The following is a 19067-nucleotide window of genomic DNA, read 5'->3' on the forward strand; positions in this document are numbered from 1 at the left end:
TAAGAACCGGGAGAGGACTGTCCTTGGGCCGAGAATTACCAGGAATTTTTACGTAACATTCTTAGTAAAACCCAAGTTCCTGTCTACCAAATAGCAAGTAAAAAGCTATTGATGTATGGAAGACTGAATAAACGCTCAAGATACATGCCTAGGTACGTATGTAGCTCAACTCTTGGGCTAGGTCAGTCCTGGGAATGTGTAACCCACGGGAATAAACGTAATTCCCGGCTATGGTACACATCGAGTCAGAATTTCGGGACAAAGTGGAATGCCAACGCGAGCCTCGCTCGGGCAAGGTTGGCCTCTTCCCGCCAGCCAGGACCAGGGCTGACGCTCCCAGGATCTACAGACGTACATTCCGCGATTAAGGCACGACCCGCAATACCAACATGTCCCCACGTATCTTCATGCACTCCACTACCCATTACCCCTGAATCCAATGTGTGCGAACGAACGCAATCTGAACATTCGGTAGATTCAAAGTTCAAATGCAGCCGCCCACTGTTCGGCAAGATTTAAAGTTTACGTGGGGCAGCCGAACAACCGACATACCGAAGTCCACTGTAATACACCAGACTCCTGATTCCAGCATCAGTCGAGCATCATTCGATTCGTTAGCATGAGTGAGCGGAACTTCCATTGTGCATCTTGCGGCGCTGACGAAGACGGAGACAAAGCTGCCAAAGGCTTGTTTGTGTCCTCTATAAATGTAGTTTCGCAAGTCGTGTAAGTGCTGATTCTTAGATATGGTACTGATAACCGTATCTCTGAAAACTACTACTTGCTACACTTTTGACAATATGGGATCTCTCCGCTCCGATTCAGTGCTCAATGCCTTCGACGGCGTAGATGGAACTCCACCCGCATTCCCGGCCGACATGCCAGTCGCTCATATCTCGAACATTTCACATCAGAAGATCCTGGACGGAGATGTCGAAGAGATTGCCAGAGTAATCAAGTCCGCTAGAGACAATGGCTTCTTCCGCGTTGACCTGCGCGAGTCGGAAATTGGCAAGAAGTTTCTGGAGGCGGCCAAAAACATGTTTGCGCTGGCCAAAGAGACGTTCGATCTCCCAACGGAGACGAAGCTCGATGACAGCATCCTCAACCACGGCGAGGATCTGTTTGGGTGAGTTGAGTCGGCGGCTGCATTTTCTGATCCGAAGCACGAGCTAAAGTTCTCCACAGGTACAAGGGGCTGGGAGCTTCCGTCGTAGACAAAGATGGAACTCCTGATAACAATGAGCAGTACTGGATCAGCTGTGGAGATATCGAGGGTACCGGCAGACACTCGCGTGCCATCTACAACGATGTGATCAACGGCAAGAATGCCCAGCTCAAAGAGTTCATCGATCTTGGCAAGGCTGTCACGGACAGATTCCTAGAGGTCTTCTCCGCCGTCCTCGCAATTCCACCTGAGAGCGAGGATTACTTGACAAAGCTGTACAGCCATACCAACGACTGTGGCAGCCACGTCCGTCTCCTGAAGTGTCCACCTAAGCCTCAAGATGCCAAAGTCAGCCTGCAGCCGCAGTAAGTATATACCGCACTGAGAAACCCAGACTTCTTTCGCAGGAAATCAGGGCCCGGGGGCCACTTCAAGTGTCCTTACACTTCCAAATATGAAAACTAAGGAAGGTTCATTTCGCTAACACACCGCGTCTGCAGCACTGACTGGGGCATGATGACCGTCCTGTTCAACATGCTGGGTGGCCTCCAGATCTACGTCCCGGAGGACCGCGTCGCCCCGGGCGAAGAAGCCGGGTGGAAGTATGTCAAGCCCGAGCCAGGAATGGCGATCTTCAACCTGGGCGACGCGTTCGTGAAGTGGTCAGATGGCGAGCTCAAGAGCAGCATCCACCGTGTCACGAACCCGCCCGGGGAGCAAGCCAACTACACACGGTACAGCCTGGCATACTTCACTCGTCCCAACAACGAGGCCCTGTTGAAGCCACTGGGTAGGAAGGTTGGGCCCACCGATGCAGCTACGGAGTATCCGACCTTTTTGAAGTGGGCTATGAGGAGAGCCATGGCTGGAAAGACCGATGGCTTCAAGAAGGGTGATTGGGAGAAGGGCCAGGGAACAGAAACGGCTTTGAGTGCTCAAGCAAGGGTTGCCGCCTGATCGATTAGTACTGATTAAGGTGTTGTGCTTGCACGCGTTGCGTGTTTAATGTACATTAGGGTGTTGTTCTCATGTGGACGTGCCAACCTTTGAGATTTTAATCCAAGAAGACATTCCTCTCACACTCCTACTGGCTGCACGCTTATGCAGCTCGGAATGCTGATCAGCCTACTCAAATCGAGTACTGAACGTTTATATATACCCCGCCTGGCTAGTTGAAATCTGTCAGACTTGTCACAAGGATCATGTTTCCAAACTTCATCGACATCTTCTTCATACTGGGTCAGGTCACAAGGTTAATATAGGCGTTTCTCATTTTGAGACTATTCGAAAGGGCATGCGTTCACTCCGGTCACCTCTTGCCAGTGGCTAATACACACAAAGTGTATTAGTAAGGACTGATCTCACAAGGGTGACCTTGTGGACCAAGATTGGACTGCAATTAATGATACAAGACTTGTTCCAGTAGCTACTACCATAGTATTGCATGAGGTTCTAAAAGCTATAAAGCTCTAGAGTCTGCCCTGGCCGCGACATGGTATCCGGCCAGAGGCTACGGCAGCAACATCCTCACAACAGACCTCAGGAGGACGCGTGGAATCGGAAGGAAAGTGGATGAACACCCCCATCCTTCGAAATACCCGGAGGGAGCGTAGCATATACTAAGCCACTATCAAGAAGCATTAAAAGAAAGAAATATCTAGTGCTGATCTAATTTCCACAGCTGGAACTTCCTGCGGAAGAACCAATTCCACGCGGAGGCCAATCCAAGAGTTTCCAACAACCAGACCACCCCCTTGAACGGCCCGATCCAGTAAGAACGTGGGGGCTTCGATCTCAATACCTGTTTAACAATGGACTGAGCGAACTCTTTAGTCGGCATTGCCTGAAACCCATGCTTTGCATGAGTCGTCCGCTGGTCGAAAGCCTCCGCGATCGGCTGATACCTTGAGTCTGAGGGCAGACTCCTTTCCTTCCTGGTCATCAAGCCGCTGACGATTGGGCCAGCTATGATGGTCATCACTCGCACACTGTGGGAGGTATTCCCAAGTCAGCGTGGGATTCTTCCCTGTGTTGGCTGTTTAAGTACTCACCTCCACGGGCTCAACTCTATTCTCAAAGTGTTGCCGAAAGCAAGCAAAGCTGCCTTGCTGGCATTATAAGACGATCCAAAGACGTATGGTGCATAAGCAGCCAGGGACCCCACGTTAACAATCACCCCTTTCCGGTTAATCAAGGGCGTGGAGAACGCTTGTGTGACTCGGACAGTCCCAAAGAGATTAACATCAAAAATGCGCTTGAGCTCCTCAACATCCACATCCAGAGCCGGCATGACATAATCTAGAGACAATTAGTACTGGGCAAAGATCCACGCCGTCGCGGGGCCGGCTCTCACTCATTCCTCTGTATAATCTTGTCAGCATTTCCGTCGGACAGTGGAGTGGTTGATGCCAGAACAAAGTACTCACGCGCAGTTGATCAATACATCTAGCTCATCGCCCAGATCTTCGACAACAGCATCTTTCAAGGCCTTGACACTATCCGTAGATGTCACGTCGACGGGGAAAGGGACAGCGCCCAGTGCTTCGAGCTCCTTGAGCTCTTCCCCCGGTAGGGATGTCACGCAGACCACGAAATCTGGCGTCAGGTCAGCCAGGCAAGTTACAAGCAGGATTACGGGCGTACGTACCATCCCGGTTCAGGAACTCTTGTGCCAAAGCCTCCCCAATCGACCCAGGACTGCATCCTGTGATCAATACTCTTTTCTTCTGTAATTCAATCCCCATGACGGTACTATTGATGTGCAGGATGATTGAGGTGGATACGATGGCTACCGGTACCGTCAAGAATCCGAAAGCTGAAATATATCCTCGCAGCTCATTGATGTCCTGCCAATACAGTTGGAAGGGGAAAAGTGGATCATCTCACTCCCTCGGCCCCGTACTTGGCAGACTCGGTTACCGCGTGAGAAGTACTGATTCAGCAACCATTTCGGTAGTTGCGAGTCGTATTTTCTTCGGCATCGGTAATTTGTTTGGCATCGCTCGGTAGAAACGGAGGAGCCTCTGTCTAAGTGAGGCTAGTTTGGCCTGAACGGCTCAGTGTATTCTCGATTGTCGGGAGGCAGGTTTTGTCGAATTGTCCCCATTTTACTTTGCACACGAACACCTCGTACACCGCCAGAAGCTATACAGATTGATTTGGACCAGACTGTGGCCGCATAATTCTTGCATTGAATCCCCGATGGCTCTGGATCACACGACAGATCTCGAGCTGCAGGATCCTTCAGGGAAGGACCTTCCTAAGGACCTCGTCGTTGGAGATCAGACTCTGCGTCACTCACTTGACGTGCAAGAGTATGAGGAACAGCTCAAGAACTATGACCCCAAGTACGTGTCGAATAACTTCCTCGATGACACGCTCTTGGCGCTGATCACTACAGACTGTGGCCCATTGGCCGTAAATGGCTGGTCATGTCACTGGTCAGCTGGCTTTGCCTTGTCAGGTGAGGATACCAGTATACTACATGCTTTGTCGCTGTGCTAAGATGCAACAGCCCGTTAGCATCGTCTATCTTCGCACCGGCGACATCTCTAATGAATGCTGAGTTCGATAATGATTCCACAACATTGTCCACGTTTACGGTTTCATTCTTCATTTTGGGATATGTGGTCAGTAGGCCTCCTCCGAGCAACGCAAATGATCCTTCCTCTAGAACCTGGCATAGGTTGGTTCCCTCATCGCAGCTCCGTTGAGCGAGCAATTCGGTCGCAAGATAGTAAGTGTCCAAAAGTCCTCCTCAGCGTCACAGAGCTGACCACCGACCATGCAGATCTTGGATATCAGCACGGCTCTCTTCGCAATCTGGGAACTTGCCTGCGCCGTCGCTCCGAACATCACATCCCTCCATTTTCCGCATCTTCTCTGGGCTTGGTGGCTCTGCATGTCTCTCCATCGGCGGCGGTATAGTATCCGATCTGTTTGATTCAAACGAAAGAGGAGTGGCGACTGCAGTCTTTGCGCTGGGCCCCCTGCTTGGCCCTGTCATCGGACCAGTAGTTGGCGGATTCCTGTCCCAGGAGGCTGGGTGGAGATGGGTAGCTGCACTGAACTTTTCGGTTAGTCGTACTTCACTAACAGATAGATGCAGGTGTTCTGGCTTCTGTTCATCCTCGGATTCCTTACACTCCTGCTGCAAATATTTGCGAGCAGGGAGACCAACCTGCGAGTCATCATGGCAAGAAAACGTGCCTTTGAAGGCAAACCTCAACGGTGGTGGCATCGTTTGGATTGGTATGGCCCAGTCGAGCTCCCACATGCGGACGGCCACAGGGACATCAGTATAGGGGAAGCTATCCGACAACCTTGGAAGGTATGAATGCCCTATGTTTTCGAGAGTTCGATGTCTACCATGAAGCAATGTTGACCTGCCTGCAGTTTGTCTTCACTTCCCCAATCATTGGACTCCTCTGCCTTTACTTAGGGTTTGTGTATGGGCTTTTATACCTGCTGCTTACAACATTGACGAGTGTCTTTGTTACAATCTATGGCTGGAGCATTGGAGTCTCTGGTCTCTCCTACATTGGACTGGGCATAGGCTTCATGCTCGGAGTGGTCGTGATTGGCAGTACCAGCGACCGCATTATGGCGAAGCATACGAAACAGAACAACAATATCCCTATTCCCGAGGTCAGATTGAAAGTCTGCGTCTTCTTCTCATTTTTGATCCCATTGTCGTTCTTTTGGTACGGATGGTCGGCTGAGGAACACACATTCTGGCTGGCACCAGTAACTGGGCTTTTATGCTTTGGGCTGGGAATGATCGGCATTTTCCTTCCCATCCAAACATATATGATCGACGCTTTCCCAGAAAACGCAGCAACGGCCACCGCCGCATTGGCATCTTCGAGAAATGTGGTCGGCGCTTTCCTACCTCTGGCTGGCCCGATTCTCTGTAAGTTTATTTCATCCCCCAAAACCTAGGCTATGATGTACTAACTCCAAGTCTTTCAGATGAAGACATGGGATATGGTTGGGGAAACACTGTACTTGGCTTCATCGCCCTGGTTCTGATTCCTGCCCCTTACTTCATTGCAAGGTGAGTTTATCTGTCTCTTTTGAGAACCTGGATGATTGTTGATGAACATAGATATGGCGGCAAACTGCGCACGAGAGGAACTACCAGTAGTCCCAGTAGCTGAACATGGTGCTGTTCGGGAAGCACTTGATCTACTGAAGTTACCTATCCAGTACAGAGATTGTGGTGATTGCGTGTCCCGGATTTCCATACGGCGGATTGGCTATGGACCGATCTAATCCTAATGCATCCCCAGGGCTTCGGAATGATGCGGCATTCGTGTTGTCAAACCACGCCGTTTGGATATCTTGGACAGCAGTGATGGAATGCATCCGGCAGAAGTAGCTAGTATGATGATACATCTTTTGAGTCCCAGAATTCAACAGGTTTCGATTTTCAATGTATATATGCAAACAGGATGCTGGACGATGCTGTTGTCTGCGAATGGGCTGAGAAATGACTCGCCCGTGGACTTTTTTTTGGGAATCCCCTGAGGTCGAGACAGCGAAGACTTAAGGGATTTAAGGAAGGGGGTTCTTGATCCTGTTTACAAGCGACAGCACCATCGTGCCTTTTTTTTTTTTTTTTTTTTTTTTGGGAGGTTGTATCCATGATTGTGCAGCTGCCAAGACTGGAAATTTCTATATAAAATCTCGTCATAGCAATCCACGTCTGTATGGCTTAAGTACCCATTTGCATGCCTTCGAGGCATGAAATGAACACCTAACAGGCTGCAAGTTAAACGGAAGATGGCTACAGTGTTGATTCACAGTGATACCCCTAACCCCACTAACTATGGTTGGTTGATGCTGTCCAAAATTCATTAACGCTGTCCATATTCTATCATTGCTGTCTGATGCTGTTAATAATATCCATGTGTGTAACAGCCCTGTCCATAGTGACTTGGTCCAGCCTGAACCAACTCGTAACGGTCCACGGCCGATCACGTAGCAAGCTCATGCCTCCGGTGCGGAGCCACGATGCCTACATCGCCCGGAAGTTCAGGCTTGTCATTGCTTTCAGTCGGCATCTCAGACTTGTACCCGAGCCCGGCGATCTTGCCCTCCTCCTCGGACTTGGGGATCTGTAAAGACTCATGATACTGTGGTGCCGGCGACACTCGGGATGAAAGTTGAGACATGGGACTGGGCTCGTGCGGCGGCGGCGGCGGCGCCGAGTCCGTCCGCGAGGTGCGAGCTGCCACGGCCCGGTCCACTCTCCGCCGGTACGCCTTGCGGAAAAGGTATGCTAGGGCCCCAAGCACGAGCAGTCCTCCGACGATGGACCCGACCGCAATTCCGGCCTTGGCGCCGCCGGAGGGCTCACCACCACCGCTGCCCGAGGTCGGCTCCGTGGCAGTCGCAGTCGCAGCGCCCGACGCCACGCCCGACGGATTCCCGGTCGTGGTCACTGCATACGTGGGCAGGGCGGTGGGGTTGAACGAGATCGTCCCGCCGGCGGACGTTGGCAGGCTGCCGATCTCACCGAGGCTGGACTGCCCGTTGGTGTTCTCGATCAGGACATTGGTTAGGTTGCAGCTGCAGTTTTCCTTCTCGAGCGTGACCTGCCTCGGGTGGTGGGCGCAGCCTGTCCACATTGAAATGTTCTCGCCGCTGCAGCGCGCCATGGCCACCCACTGCTGCCCTGTGTAGCCGGGTTTCTGGGCGCATTGCTCGTCCAGGAAGGTGGGATCGGTGCAGCCGGCGAGATAGGTCACTCCGGCTGTGTGTTCTGGTAAGTACGTGATATGTGTCAGAATGAGCGATAACAAAGAGGCTCACTTGGTGTGTCATAGCATGCGTAGCTGGAGAGGCAGTACGAGCCCTCGAAACAGCAGTGTTGGACACCAGAGAGTCGGGCATTGCCGCAAGGTATATAACGTGGGTCAGATACTTGACCCTCTCCATAGTAGCAGGTGCCGTTGGAAATGTATAGGTCAGCTTCGTTGGACATAATTGAAGACGAGCATGACCTGGACTTTTATGAAGCAGAGGAGTGGGAAACAGGCGGGGTTCACGAGGGGACGACGATTACTCGGGAACATCTAAGAAGTGGGACGGAGATCTGGTGACATCTCACTTCAACTTATTCCCGGAGAGCCGGCCAGCAGGCTTCCTCCTGCGTAATGGAGTGCACGATTACTGCCAAGGGCATCCGTGACTTGTGAGGGTGTACAGCCTGCAACAATCACCGGCGAGCGGCACGTTGGCGTTGCGCCTCTGGGGACCCGATCGCCGGCAAGACTTCCATATCGAGAGTGGGATGGATCAAGACTTACTCAGGATGATCCCAATTGGTCTTGAATATTCTCACCACAGGTTCGGCTTCAGTCCGTGCTCGGCTAGCTCCGGTCGACTCAGGTGTAACCAGCGGCCAGTCACTTCTGTGAAGATGTTGCTTCCAGCGCAAGTTCGGTGGATGGCGTACTTGAAACACTCCCAGTCAGAACTCCCTATTCGCGAGACAAAGCTCGCTATGGCCGTGATTCACGCCCATTAACTCAATGGGAGAGATGTCGGGGATTTTCTGTCTTTCGCTCTGTATTGGCAATGGGTTCAATGCGTGACGGAGAGTCGCTTATTCCGTGTCCGAAGCGTTCCCGCGGTTAAGATTTCACAGACTGCAAGTAGATAGATCTTCGACCGATGAACTTTCTCTATTTCGTGTTCTTGCTTCATGCATGTAAACTAAAAAAGAGATCTACACCGCTACTTACCCAGAGTATGTGGTGCTACTCCCCCCATCCACGGTCCTGCGCAGGTTTATTTTGAATTGCTTCGGCGGTGTTCCAGTCGAACAACCAAGACTTACTCTTGATATCGACCATAATGGATAGAGAACCTGTTAATGAGATAAGCAGAGGTCCTTTTGCAGCCTCTTAAACATTTGATGAGTTTGCTGCTTCAGATGGGCTCTCGAAGCTGAGGAAATTGCCGCTGATGCTTTGGTTGGTCTGCGGTTTCAATTTTGGAGACTGAGTGGTGAGTTACAAACACCCGAATCAGACTCTTCCGAATGACCCCCGTCAAATTATGTACACAATTTGTTTCCCCTTTTCTTCGTTGCCACTTGCACTTGGTTGTCCAATGTCCTCCGCAATATGTCTCAACGTCAAATGATCAAATGTAAGTGATAGCTTTGAAAAGCCGATGCGCCTGAAGCTGCGCTCCCGGCAATTCTCTGGCCACGTCTTTGTCTGAACGTTTTCGGGGACGCGCTCCAAGAGGAGGCATACGAGGTCAGTGGACTTCGTCGACAACTTAAGCGCCACCGGCATGCAGTGGATCTCGTCGGACTTGGTGAGCCGGCTCTGTTGGTCGTCATCGCCAGGGCAGTCGAGGCAAACGTTGTAGTGCTTTTCTTTGCTGACCTCGTCGCTCGCGCCATTGCCCGCACCCAAGGACCAGTGGTAGTGCGTTCCCTCCCGTTGTAACTTCGCCGGGTACAAGTAGGCCTCCAGCCGGATGTGCCCTCCTGTGACCAGGCCGAACTCGTTCTCCGTCTTGCACTGTACAAACACGCTCTTTCCCCAGACATGGGTGTTCATCTCAGAATCGGTAATAGCGTCGTCCTGCGGGACTTTGACGAGAATCCCTTCAGGGTTGACAACATCGCCACAAGTGATTCCGTTCCCATACTGGGCATCTATTGATGCCCAAGAAAAGCTTGGCGCCCTGTATTCTTTTGGACGCTTCGACGGATACTCAAGTGTGCTGGTTCCAGACTCGGTATCACCACGACAGACCGGTTCGACATGCCAGAGGAGCTGACTGACAAGATGCTCGCCCGCGTCCCACAGTCCCGCTACATACTTGGCTTTCCGCGATGTCTCGATGATGGCGGCCATGCTATGAGCTATTCCCGATAGAGCAATGAGTTTGTCCTTCTTTTGGGTCAAGTCAGTCCTGGAATACATCTCGACGATGCGAGCCCACAACTCAAGTGAGTGAACAATTGGAGAGACCTTCAAATTGTCCCTGTCGCCCAAGAGAGGATCGGGTCCTCCACGAAGTCTATTTTTCCTCAGCTTTTGGCCATGTTCTTCTGGCTCCAGTCCCTTGATGGGGATGCCTTCGTAGATTTCGTCACCAACGAGTTGGTAGTTCGGTATGTTTGGATAGTGTCCCTCAATTTCATCAAACTCTGCGCATTCCCAGGCGATGCGGCCGCGACAAAAGTGCAGCACTCTGGGTGCCAATAGTCGCTCCTGGACAACCCAGCCTCGCTTGTTAACCGGGGCCTGGTTCACCAGTTTTTCCCAGTTCGAAACGTCCAACAACAGACAACTTCTTACTTTGGCCAAATGAGTGAACTCCACATCCAATGACGCGCTGTCTGTGGCGGCGGACTTGGGTGGGAAGCCTGACTGAGCCCGAAGTGGAAGGGGCGTGCCTTTATGAAGGCCATCAACATCCAGGCTTACCACGTCTTCCCACAAGTGCTGTGGGTACCGCTCTGAGTACAGACCTTCACCACTGTTTTCCGCGGCTGTCGCTGAGATGTTCAGGAATGAATTGCGGTAGACTCTCTGCATGAGGGCTGATTCTTTGAGCCAGTCGTCAGGGTCGCCCTGGATAATGCATAGGGAGTCAATCCAGATGTAATGAATACTATCATCCACCCGAAGGGCGAAGCGGACTGTAGTATCCAGAGTTAGCTTGTGGAATGTAAGCTAGGAAGACTGATGTGAAATGGGCTGGAGCAGAACACTGTCATATTATGGTCTGTTTATCATTCTTGCAATCAAATGAGGCACTTGAAGACAAGTAATAAGACAGCTTATAAGTATGGCAGATAGAAATTCTCAGGTACGTGAAAAAAGTGACCAGAAGCTGCTTACTGGCGTCTTGAAAAGTTTTAGGCAGGCTTCCCAACTTCACACCTCGTTGGTATGTCTCCTGTGTCTCCTTCGTCAGTCTGACCGGCTTATCTGTGCCACCCCATTTGTGACTGAGTGTCACGTAGTTTTTGCCTTTCAGTTTCCATTCGTCCAGATCTTTTGTTTCGACCAGGTTGACATTTGTATTTTGCAGCTCGCTCAGTCCCGGGGCCCCGTGGTATTTCCACTCATCCAAGTCAATTGTGCCCAGCTTCTTCAACTCGGCCAAGTTGATCAGACGAGTCGGATACTGCTCTTGTCTCAAGCTCTGGTGTTCAACGCATTTGCACTTCTTAAGCCATGTCTTGGCAAGTCCCAAGACTTCAGCATGGTACATGTGGTCGGAAATCGGCGTCCTCGGTTGCAATTCCTGAAAGCCTGGCACATCATGGGTCAGTCAGAGTTACAATTCAGAGGGTCTTCCTACAACAGCATACCCGTCGGCCTGAGCACAAAAGTCCGGCTGAACTTGATTCCTGCCCATTCCACCGTGAAGTCGAGGCGGTACACGTAGACGCCTTTAGCTTCGTCAGATAGTGACTTCACCACATCCAAATGTGCTTGGCTGCGTAGATCCAGAAAGGCCCGGTCGCGGGTCAAGTATGTGCCCTGCAGTGCTGGGAAGAAGCTGGCCCCGAGTTCGTCTCCCAGCACGCGACAGATTGAGCAGTCTCTAGAGACCGATGTCCAGAAAGACTCTGCCGAATCATGATGGACGAAATGAAGGCCCAGTGTGCCCCCAAAAATTTGCCCACGACGCCCTCGCAACATCCAGACGCAGATCTCGCAAAGCATATTGTCAAATGAACAAACGAGCAAACTAACAAATGAGGGACTGAATGATGTCGATTTTCAAGCTGTACATGGAGAGACTTGAGCAATCTGTAGGCGGGATAACCCGGGAACATCAGGACTAAATGGGAGACATGGTTGAGCTGGAAGGGCAGCAAGAAAACCAGCCTGGTTCGGTGTGGAGCTGGACCGCTCTGCCGGCCCTCTGTACTTTATTAGTAGTCCTCAACTGTTTCCGAATGGCGTAGCGCCCACTCCGACCAGGGGAAGGTTACATTGATTCGCGCTGCATGTATGCATATCTGACTGGGCGCGACAGTGGTCGAGTGGGCCGGTAGGATGCAATGCATACATAAGGCACACTGCCATCTCAAAAATTCAGTCTCCTCAACAACCAACCGCCGAGTACATCTCTCCCCACCTCCACTAACCCCCACTACGTACAACCCACTTTAGCACGCCGTATTCAGCCCCATGCGCCCAAAACAATAGTCCATCAGGGCTTCTGTGCCAGCTAAATACGTTTAATCTCTGCGGAAGAAGAGCTCGCCAGGAGAGTTTGGACCAACCAATAACCCTGGGACTGCTGTCGCGCCTGGCTTCAGACATAGCCGATGCCCATGTACAAGTGGAGCGGGATGCAGGTAAATCTGATGCTCAGCTGAGAATTAATGTGCGAGGGCTTATCAGGCTGTGGGATTCAGTGGATCGTTCTATTGGATCAATACCCCTGTCCCCTTGGTGTTATGTGCCGCTGTGTCAAATATTGGTGTACTGCACATGCATGTAAGACGGTCCCCACCTTGGAAAGGTTCAACAAAGAGGTGGCTGTGAACTCGGGCGACGGGTGATGGCCCATCGCCGATTAGCGCTAGCCTGCAGAGCAAGCTGTTGAGACAAGAGCAGCAGCCTGCCGCCCCATCCAATCATCTTGTTTCTGCCAGACAGGGGGGTTTTTACACTGGATGAGCCTGCACTGCCTGATTCTGCCGCTACATCAAGCGCAGGACAGCGCCTGAGAACTGCTGAGGGGTTCTCGCTTATCATCACCGCGCACTGCTGCCGCCTGAACACATCTGGTTCCTTCGACACATGTCGCTTCAAACTCTGCTTGGTCGGAGACCGACGATATAGAACCTAACAAATATGTCGGAAATCATCGATTGCCCACCCAACTTTTCGTGGAAGAAGTACGATCTCGAATTTGGCAATTCCACAGTCAGTCTCTGGTGCCCACAAACTGACGACTTCGACAAATACGGTCTGGGCGACTGGAGACGGAGAGGCGGTATCGATAAGGCAGAGTTCGAGAACTTCAAAGCTTTCCAAGAATGGAAAAAGACGATGCAGGTGAATCTTGCGCGACAGGAGAGAGACGAGACACATCCACACCACAAGCGCCCCTACTCTCTGAGAAGTATCCACGTCAAAGCCATCACACGGTTTCCCCATGGCAAAGTGGGCTTTGTCAAGATGGAGGCCTGGATTCAGCGGGATCCGACTGCAGAGCAGGCAAATCAAGCTCCAGATCCCAAGGCGTTTCCGGTCGACTACAGTAACACGCTCTACGAGACCATCTTCCTCCGGGGCGGAAGTGTTGCCATGCTCATGATTCTGCGGCCTTCAGACAAGCGGGACGAGCGCTGGGTCATTCTCACCGAGCAGGCCCGTACCCCAGCCTGCTCATTGCGCTTTATCGAGATCCCGGCCGGTATGATGGATTCCAGCGACAACTTTGCTGGTGTCGCCGCGAGAGAGATCGAGGAGGAGACAGGCCTCAAGATCCCCATGTCGGAGCTCATCAACATGACTGAACTCGCGCTCCAGGATTCAGAGGGGGATGCAGAAAATCTGGCCAAGGCAATGTATCCTAGTCCTGGCGGGTGCGACGAGCATATCTCGCTCTTCCTCTGGGAAAAGGAGATGGACCGAGTGCACATCGAGGCTTTGAAAGGCAAAATCACCGGCTTGCGACCGGCGGGTGAAGCCATCACGCTTCGGTTAGAGAAGTATACCGATCTTTGGAAAGTGGGAGCGAGGGATGCGAAGACGCTGGGTGCCTGGGCTCTGTACGAAGGACTTAGTAGTTCGGGCATATTGGACAAGGAAGAAAAACAGAGGGCAAAGAGGCAGCGCACCGGAAAAGGGCAGTCGCCAGTCGCTGCGTTGCTGGGCTCTTTCAAGAAGCGGCCTTTGTAGCAACATGATCAATACTACCTGACCCTGGCGGCCGAGTTGGCCGGTCAGTTCTGGTACAGGAACTCAGGAGATGGCAGTGAAGTATGGGAAAACTTGGCACCTCTCCTTTACTGAAAGGACCGTCAACGCGGATGGACTGAGGGATGAAGTGAGTGACATGCAAACATATCTCAATTCAAGTCTGGTGGTGCTTTTGGTCTTTGGGTCCTCTTTGGCATCTGATTGATGAATTTGAGGAAATTAAGTCCACATAGACAGGTCAAAGACACCTCATATGTAATTGCAACGGCTTGTCCAATGCCAGTTTCAAGTGCATCTCTCATGCCTGGGTACGGTGGCTTGAATCGTTACGGACGTGAAGAGGGTTTGCGCATGGTGTTCCGGCCAGGATCTGGCTAATTGGCAATAGTTCAAGGCCAAAAGAGGAGATTTGGCCGTTTTCAATATGCAGCAATGAAATGAATTGGTACAGAGAATTTACATTGCTGGAGACTTTGTGTCTTGCTGAGATGTTTGTGGAATAGGCCGGAACCCGTCACAAGCCTAAGGATGCCAACTGATGAAGCAATTAAGCAAACGATAGTTGATTATTGGGTATTAAGGAGAGAAATCTCCCCGCTATCAAACGCTTAAAAGGAGCCTATTTATAGGCTAGCGTTAGCGTATAGGCATACAACCCTCGCACCTTTCAACATACCCCCCATTATAAGTATTATTATCCTAACGATAATAAGAGATATTCCGTTTTAATAGCTAAAAATATAATTTAAATGTTCCATTATAATTTATATTAAAACCATTATATAAACATTATTTAATATTTATATATTTTGCTTGCATTATTTTTAGTTAACTATTTAAACGCCCCCCCTAGTAATATAAACCCTATACTTATCTTAATCTTAATCTCCTATAAGCCTCTTTAAGGGCAAGGCAAGGTAACGCTTTTATATAAATATTAGCAAGATTATCTTTAAATGCAATGTAATAAACGTTATATATTTCTTTAATTCCTTTATAAATAAAGTAATAATAAATAGCGATATATTTTAATTAAGTATTAACTTTATAATTTTAAATAAGGTTTAATGCTGGCTAATTATTAATATATAAAATAGGTAAACATTTAATATACTTAACGCTTAAATCTTTTAATGCTTAAATCATTTAATAAAGATATAATAATGTTAATAAATATGCTATATATTCCGCCTTATAAGTAGATTTTATAATAATAAATTAGCGCTTTAATAATTAAGCAACTAGGCCGCCGTTAAGAAGTTGCATATATCCGCTAAATGCTTTTAAATTATCTAAATTGGTATTATAGGAAGCGTTAATATGCATATTAAGTGTGGCGAATTAAAATAATAACATTTATTTTAAAAATTACAGGGCATAATCCAGTATATGCTAAATATATTAAAGCACCCCCTTTGCAATATTTAAATAATGGATTATAAGCTTTGCATTAAATATTAAGAGCATTATATATGAAAACGTAAGATTAAGTTTCGTTTTAGTAATGAGAAAATTAATGAATTCAGTAAGTGATTAATATATCGTTGCATTCATTGCAACGTTATTAGGTTCCTTTTATCGCGGAAATGAATTTAAATCCATAGGAATTTATCTTTAATTGCAGTTAAATATATTAAAGCGTTTTAAAATTTATTAAGCATATCCCTTTTAGGAAATGCAAATCTTATTGTTGGTTTATGTAATTTTTAATCTAAGCAAGTATTTGCAAAGATTAAGATCCTTGCACTTAAAACGTTGCATAAGCTTGGTACGAAATTCATTAATTTAAAAGAGACTTTTAGTAATAAGAATGTCGTTAATATAAATAACGATAATAATTTGGTTTTTAATAAAAACGTAAGGGTTAAATGTCGTTTCCATTAAATATTTAATTAATTCCTCTTTAAAAGTACTAAATTATTCACAGCTTAATTATTTAAGTTTATATAAGGCATTAAAAAGTTTTAAAATAACTTGCTGATTATTAAACAATATTTAATATCCTTATGGTAATTACATATAAATATTATGTTTTAAATAGCTATGCAAGTATACTATTTTAATATTAAATTGCTAAAGCTACCAGCCCATTATAGCGGCAATAATAATGATTAGTCTTAAACTATCATAACGCGTTATAAGGCTGTAGGTATCGTTATAATTCACGCCGTAAATTTATATATATTTATAAGTAATAAGTCAAGCCTTATAGCGAACAAGCTTACTAAAAGCGTTAAACTTCTTTATATATATCTAGTAAGGATTAATAATATATTGGTTTATAGTAATAAGTACTTTAACCCATATACTTATATTTAAGAGTAATTTAAATTCTCTTTTAATAGCCTATCGCTAGGCATCCCTTTTACTGCTCTTTATAGTTTATGTATATATATTAGGGATATCGTTAGCATTTACTATGCTAGCAAGTAATACTTAAGTAAAGATTTAATTAAGGTAATTAGCATTAATTAATGCTAATTAAGCAAGATTTAGCATAAAGTTTGCATTAATTAATGCTAAGTTATTAAAATCTTTAAAACATTTTATAATAACGTTTATATTTTCTTTTGCTTTCCGCAAAGGCTAAATCCATTATCCTTAAAAACTATGTAACTATATAAATCCCGTGAATTTAAGTAGTTTATTAACAAATCTTGCAAGTTTAAGCAATTCATTTATAAGTTTATTTATAAGTCCTGCATTATTAATAAATTCCATTAGCTAAAACACTAATAATACCTTTATTTTAAATAGCATATTTTTATTTAGCTAATTAATCATTTATATAATCTTTATCGCTAAATTAAACTAAGTAACATAGCTTAATATCACGGTTATAATAACTTTTTAAAGTAACATAAATAAATGAAAGATAGTCTTGCCTTTAGCCTTAAATCCCATAAAGTATGCCTTTTTAGCTTTATTTAATAATTTCATTCTCAGCTTACAAGCCTTAATAAAGACATAAAAGTACATAAGGCAAAAGTATAGTTAGAAATATCCGACATTAAGCTTCCGTTTATAAAATACCTTAAATAGCGTTATTTGGCATGGTAGGGCTAAGTATGGTTTTCAATTCTGCAAATACGTTATATGGGAAATTGCTTTAAGTCATAAAAACAAGTAATCTTCATCGCGAATCATCATGTAAGTATTGGTAATAATAATATGCATAAACCTTTTAGGCATGCCATTTAACTTATGGTAATAAAGGGGTGATTTCTTATGAATAATTCCGTATCTTCGGAATATTGCGATAATTATCTTATTTATATATTTACCCCTATTGTTTAAATTAAATATCTTAACTTTTACGCTAAATTGAGTTTTAATTATATTTAAGAATTCCTTAATAACGTTTAAAATATCGTTCTTTTAAGCAATGAAGTAAACCCAATAGAATTAAGTATAGTTATTAATAAACGGAATAAAGTATTAAAAACCTTTTAGTAATTTTACTAAGAATTTGCCTAATAAATTAAATTAGATATACTTAAATGGCTGTGTAAATTATCGTTTTAGTAATGAATGTAAGCGTTTCTTAATGAACTTTGCAAGTTGGCATGATTTATAGTGAAAATCCATTAATTTATTTAGCATAACATCTTTATCTCCATATAGGCGTTAAGCAGTTAGTCTTAATAGATTGCTATGGCTAAAAGCTTTATAAAATTTACTATATATTGCGAATATTATAAAGTTGTTTTTTACCGTTTAAATTTTAAAATTTCTATATTAAAACTTTGCTTATAGTATTTTATGAAATTTATTATCTTTTAATAATAGGAAGATATTGTTTCCCTATGCATTTAGTTAAAACCTTTTTTAAATTATAATTTAGCTAAATAAATAAGTATTCCTTAATATGCGATTATATAAAATATTAATAAAGATGCTTTTAGTAATTAATTTATTTAGCAATCATAGGAAGATTTCTATAAAGCTAATGCCTTTTATAGCGAGTTGATTATTACCCATAATGGTAATTATACCTAAATGTGGTTGCAAGGAGCTAAAGTCTTCCATGCATTTTATTATATGCTTTAAAGCATTAAAATTAAAAATTTATAATATTAAAGTATTTATAGTTATTAGCAGCTTTACCATATATGCTGAAATATTAGCATGTAGTGCTATTATATCTTCCTTATTATTATTAAAAATTTTAATAACTTCTTTATCCATAGCTTAATTTATAATAACTTATTTCTTGCCCTTTTTTTATTCCTAATTGGCTTTATATTTAGCAAGCTTTGCATAATTGGTATATAAATAGCTAATAAATATAAAGTTTTGCATATGGCATTAAGTGCATTCTTTATTACTTAATGTAGAGTTGGCACTCATTAATGCAAACTTCGCAGCCTTTTTCGCACCCTTTAGTGCCAACTTCTTTTAAGTAAAGGTAAAATAGGCTTTAAATTATTTAATCTTTATATAGGAAATAATATTTATTATCTTAAGTTTAATTTTAGAAAACGTTATAAGGTTTTAGCTACTTAGGTTATTAATAATATTATTTATAATATTTGGCAGCATTATTAAAAAGAAGGAGCTTTTAATCTTATTGCTTTTAAAAAGTAACTTTATTAACCTTTTAATTAACTATCTTAATATTAAGGTTTTAATATAAAGTTTTATTTAAAGGTTTTAAAAGGCATTTAAATAGCCTTGCAAGTTAAAGCTATCCTTATATTGCAAGTTTATTAATTAATAAAAGAGGTAAATAGTTAAGTTATTAATATCATGGTTAAATTAATTAATTAGTATTTTCCAAGCATTAAAAGATTTTCTATATAATGTAATGAATATTATAAGGCTTAAATATATTAAGCTTAGGAGTATAATAAAGGCTTAATTATTAAGCTTTTCCTATTTTATAAGAGCCGCATCCTTATTTAATCGTTCCTTAATACCTATAATATATTTGCTAAGGCCAATAAACTAAAAGCCGCGACTCCATGCCGCCC

General features: G+C 45.3%; 6 protein-coding genes across 6 annotated transcripts; 3 read left to right on the forward strand and 3 right to left on the reverse strand.

Annotated features, from left to right (window-relative positions):
• Window positions 1-800: 800 nt before the first annotated feature.
• Window positions 801-2125, forward strand: INS49_006607 (uncharacterized protein; the record flags this gene model as incomplete). Its single annotated transcript, XM_043167377.1, has 3 exons — window positions 801-1129; window positions 1189-1533; window positions 1669-2125. 3 exons carry the CDS (start codon window positions 801-803, stop codon window positions 2123-2125), a joined length of 1131 nt encoding a protein of 376 aa, XP_043028521.1.
• A 700-nt stretch (window positions 2126-2825) lies between these two features.
• Window positions 2826-3912, reverse strand: INS49_006608 (uncharacterized protein; the record flags this gene model as incomplete). Its single annotated transcript, XM_043167378.1, has 5 exons — window positions 2826-3156; window positions 3220-3466; window positions 3522-3529; window positions 3595-3763; window positions 3816-3912. The coding sequence occupies 5 exons, from the start codon at window positions 3910-3912 to the stop codon at window positions 2826-2828; spliced, it is 852 nt and encodes a 283-aa protein (XP_043028522.1).
• Window positions 3913-4369: 457 nt separating this feature from the next.
• Window positions 4370-6327, forward strand: INS49_006609 (uncharacterized protein; the record flags this gene model as incomplete). Its single annotated transcript, XM_043167379.1, has 6 exons — window positions 4370-4515; window positions 4959-5223; window positions 5277-5498; window positions 5564-6080; window positions 6140-6224; window positions 6276-6327. The coding sequence occupies 6 exons, from the start codon at window positions 4370-4372 to the stop codon at window positions 6325-6327; spliced, it is 1287 nt and encodes a 428-aa protein (XP_043028523.1).
• An 819-nt stretch (window positions 6328-7146) lies between these two features.
• INS49_006610 (uncharacterized protein) lies at window positions 7147-8156 on the reverse strand (the record flags this gene model as incomplete). Its single annotated transcript, XM_043167380.1, has 2 exons — window positions 7147-7925; window positions 7985-8156. The coding sequence occupies 2 exons, from the start codon at window positions 8154-8156 to the stop codon at window positions 7147-7149; spliced, it is 951 nt and encodes a 316-aa protein (XP_043028524.1).
• A 1072-nt stretch (window positions 8157-9228) lies between these two features.
• Window positions 9229-11877, reverse strand: INS49_006611 (uncharacterized protein; the record flags this gene model as incomplete). The annotated part of the gene is made up of 3 exons (XM_043167381.1): window positions 9229-10841; window positions 11044-11460; window positions 11520-11877. The coding sequence occupies 3 exons, from the start codon at window positions 11875-11877 to the stop codon at window positions 9229-9231; spliced, it is 2388 nt and encodes a 795-aa protein (XP_043028525.1).
• A 1143-nt stretch (window positions 11878-13020) lies between these two features.
• On the forward strand, window positions 13021-14073 carry INS49_006612 (uncharacterized protein; the record flags this gene model as incomplete). The annotated part of the gene is made up of 1 exon (XM_043167382.1): window positions 13021-14073. The coding sequence occupies one exon, from the start codon at window positions 13021-13023 to the stop codon at window positions 14071-14073; it is 1053 nt and encodes a 350-aa protein (XP_043028526.1).
• Between the last annotated feature and the right edge of the window lie 4994 nt (window positions 14074-19067).

Source organism: Diaporthe citri, assembly GCF_014595645.1.
Source record: "Diaporthe citri strain NFHF-8-4 chromosome Unknown scaffold_2, whole genome shotgun sequence".
Taxonomy (NCBI): Eukaryota; Fungi; Ascomycota; class Sordariomycetes; order Diaporthales; family Diaporthaceae; genus Diaporthe; species Diaporthe citri.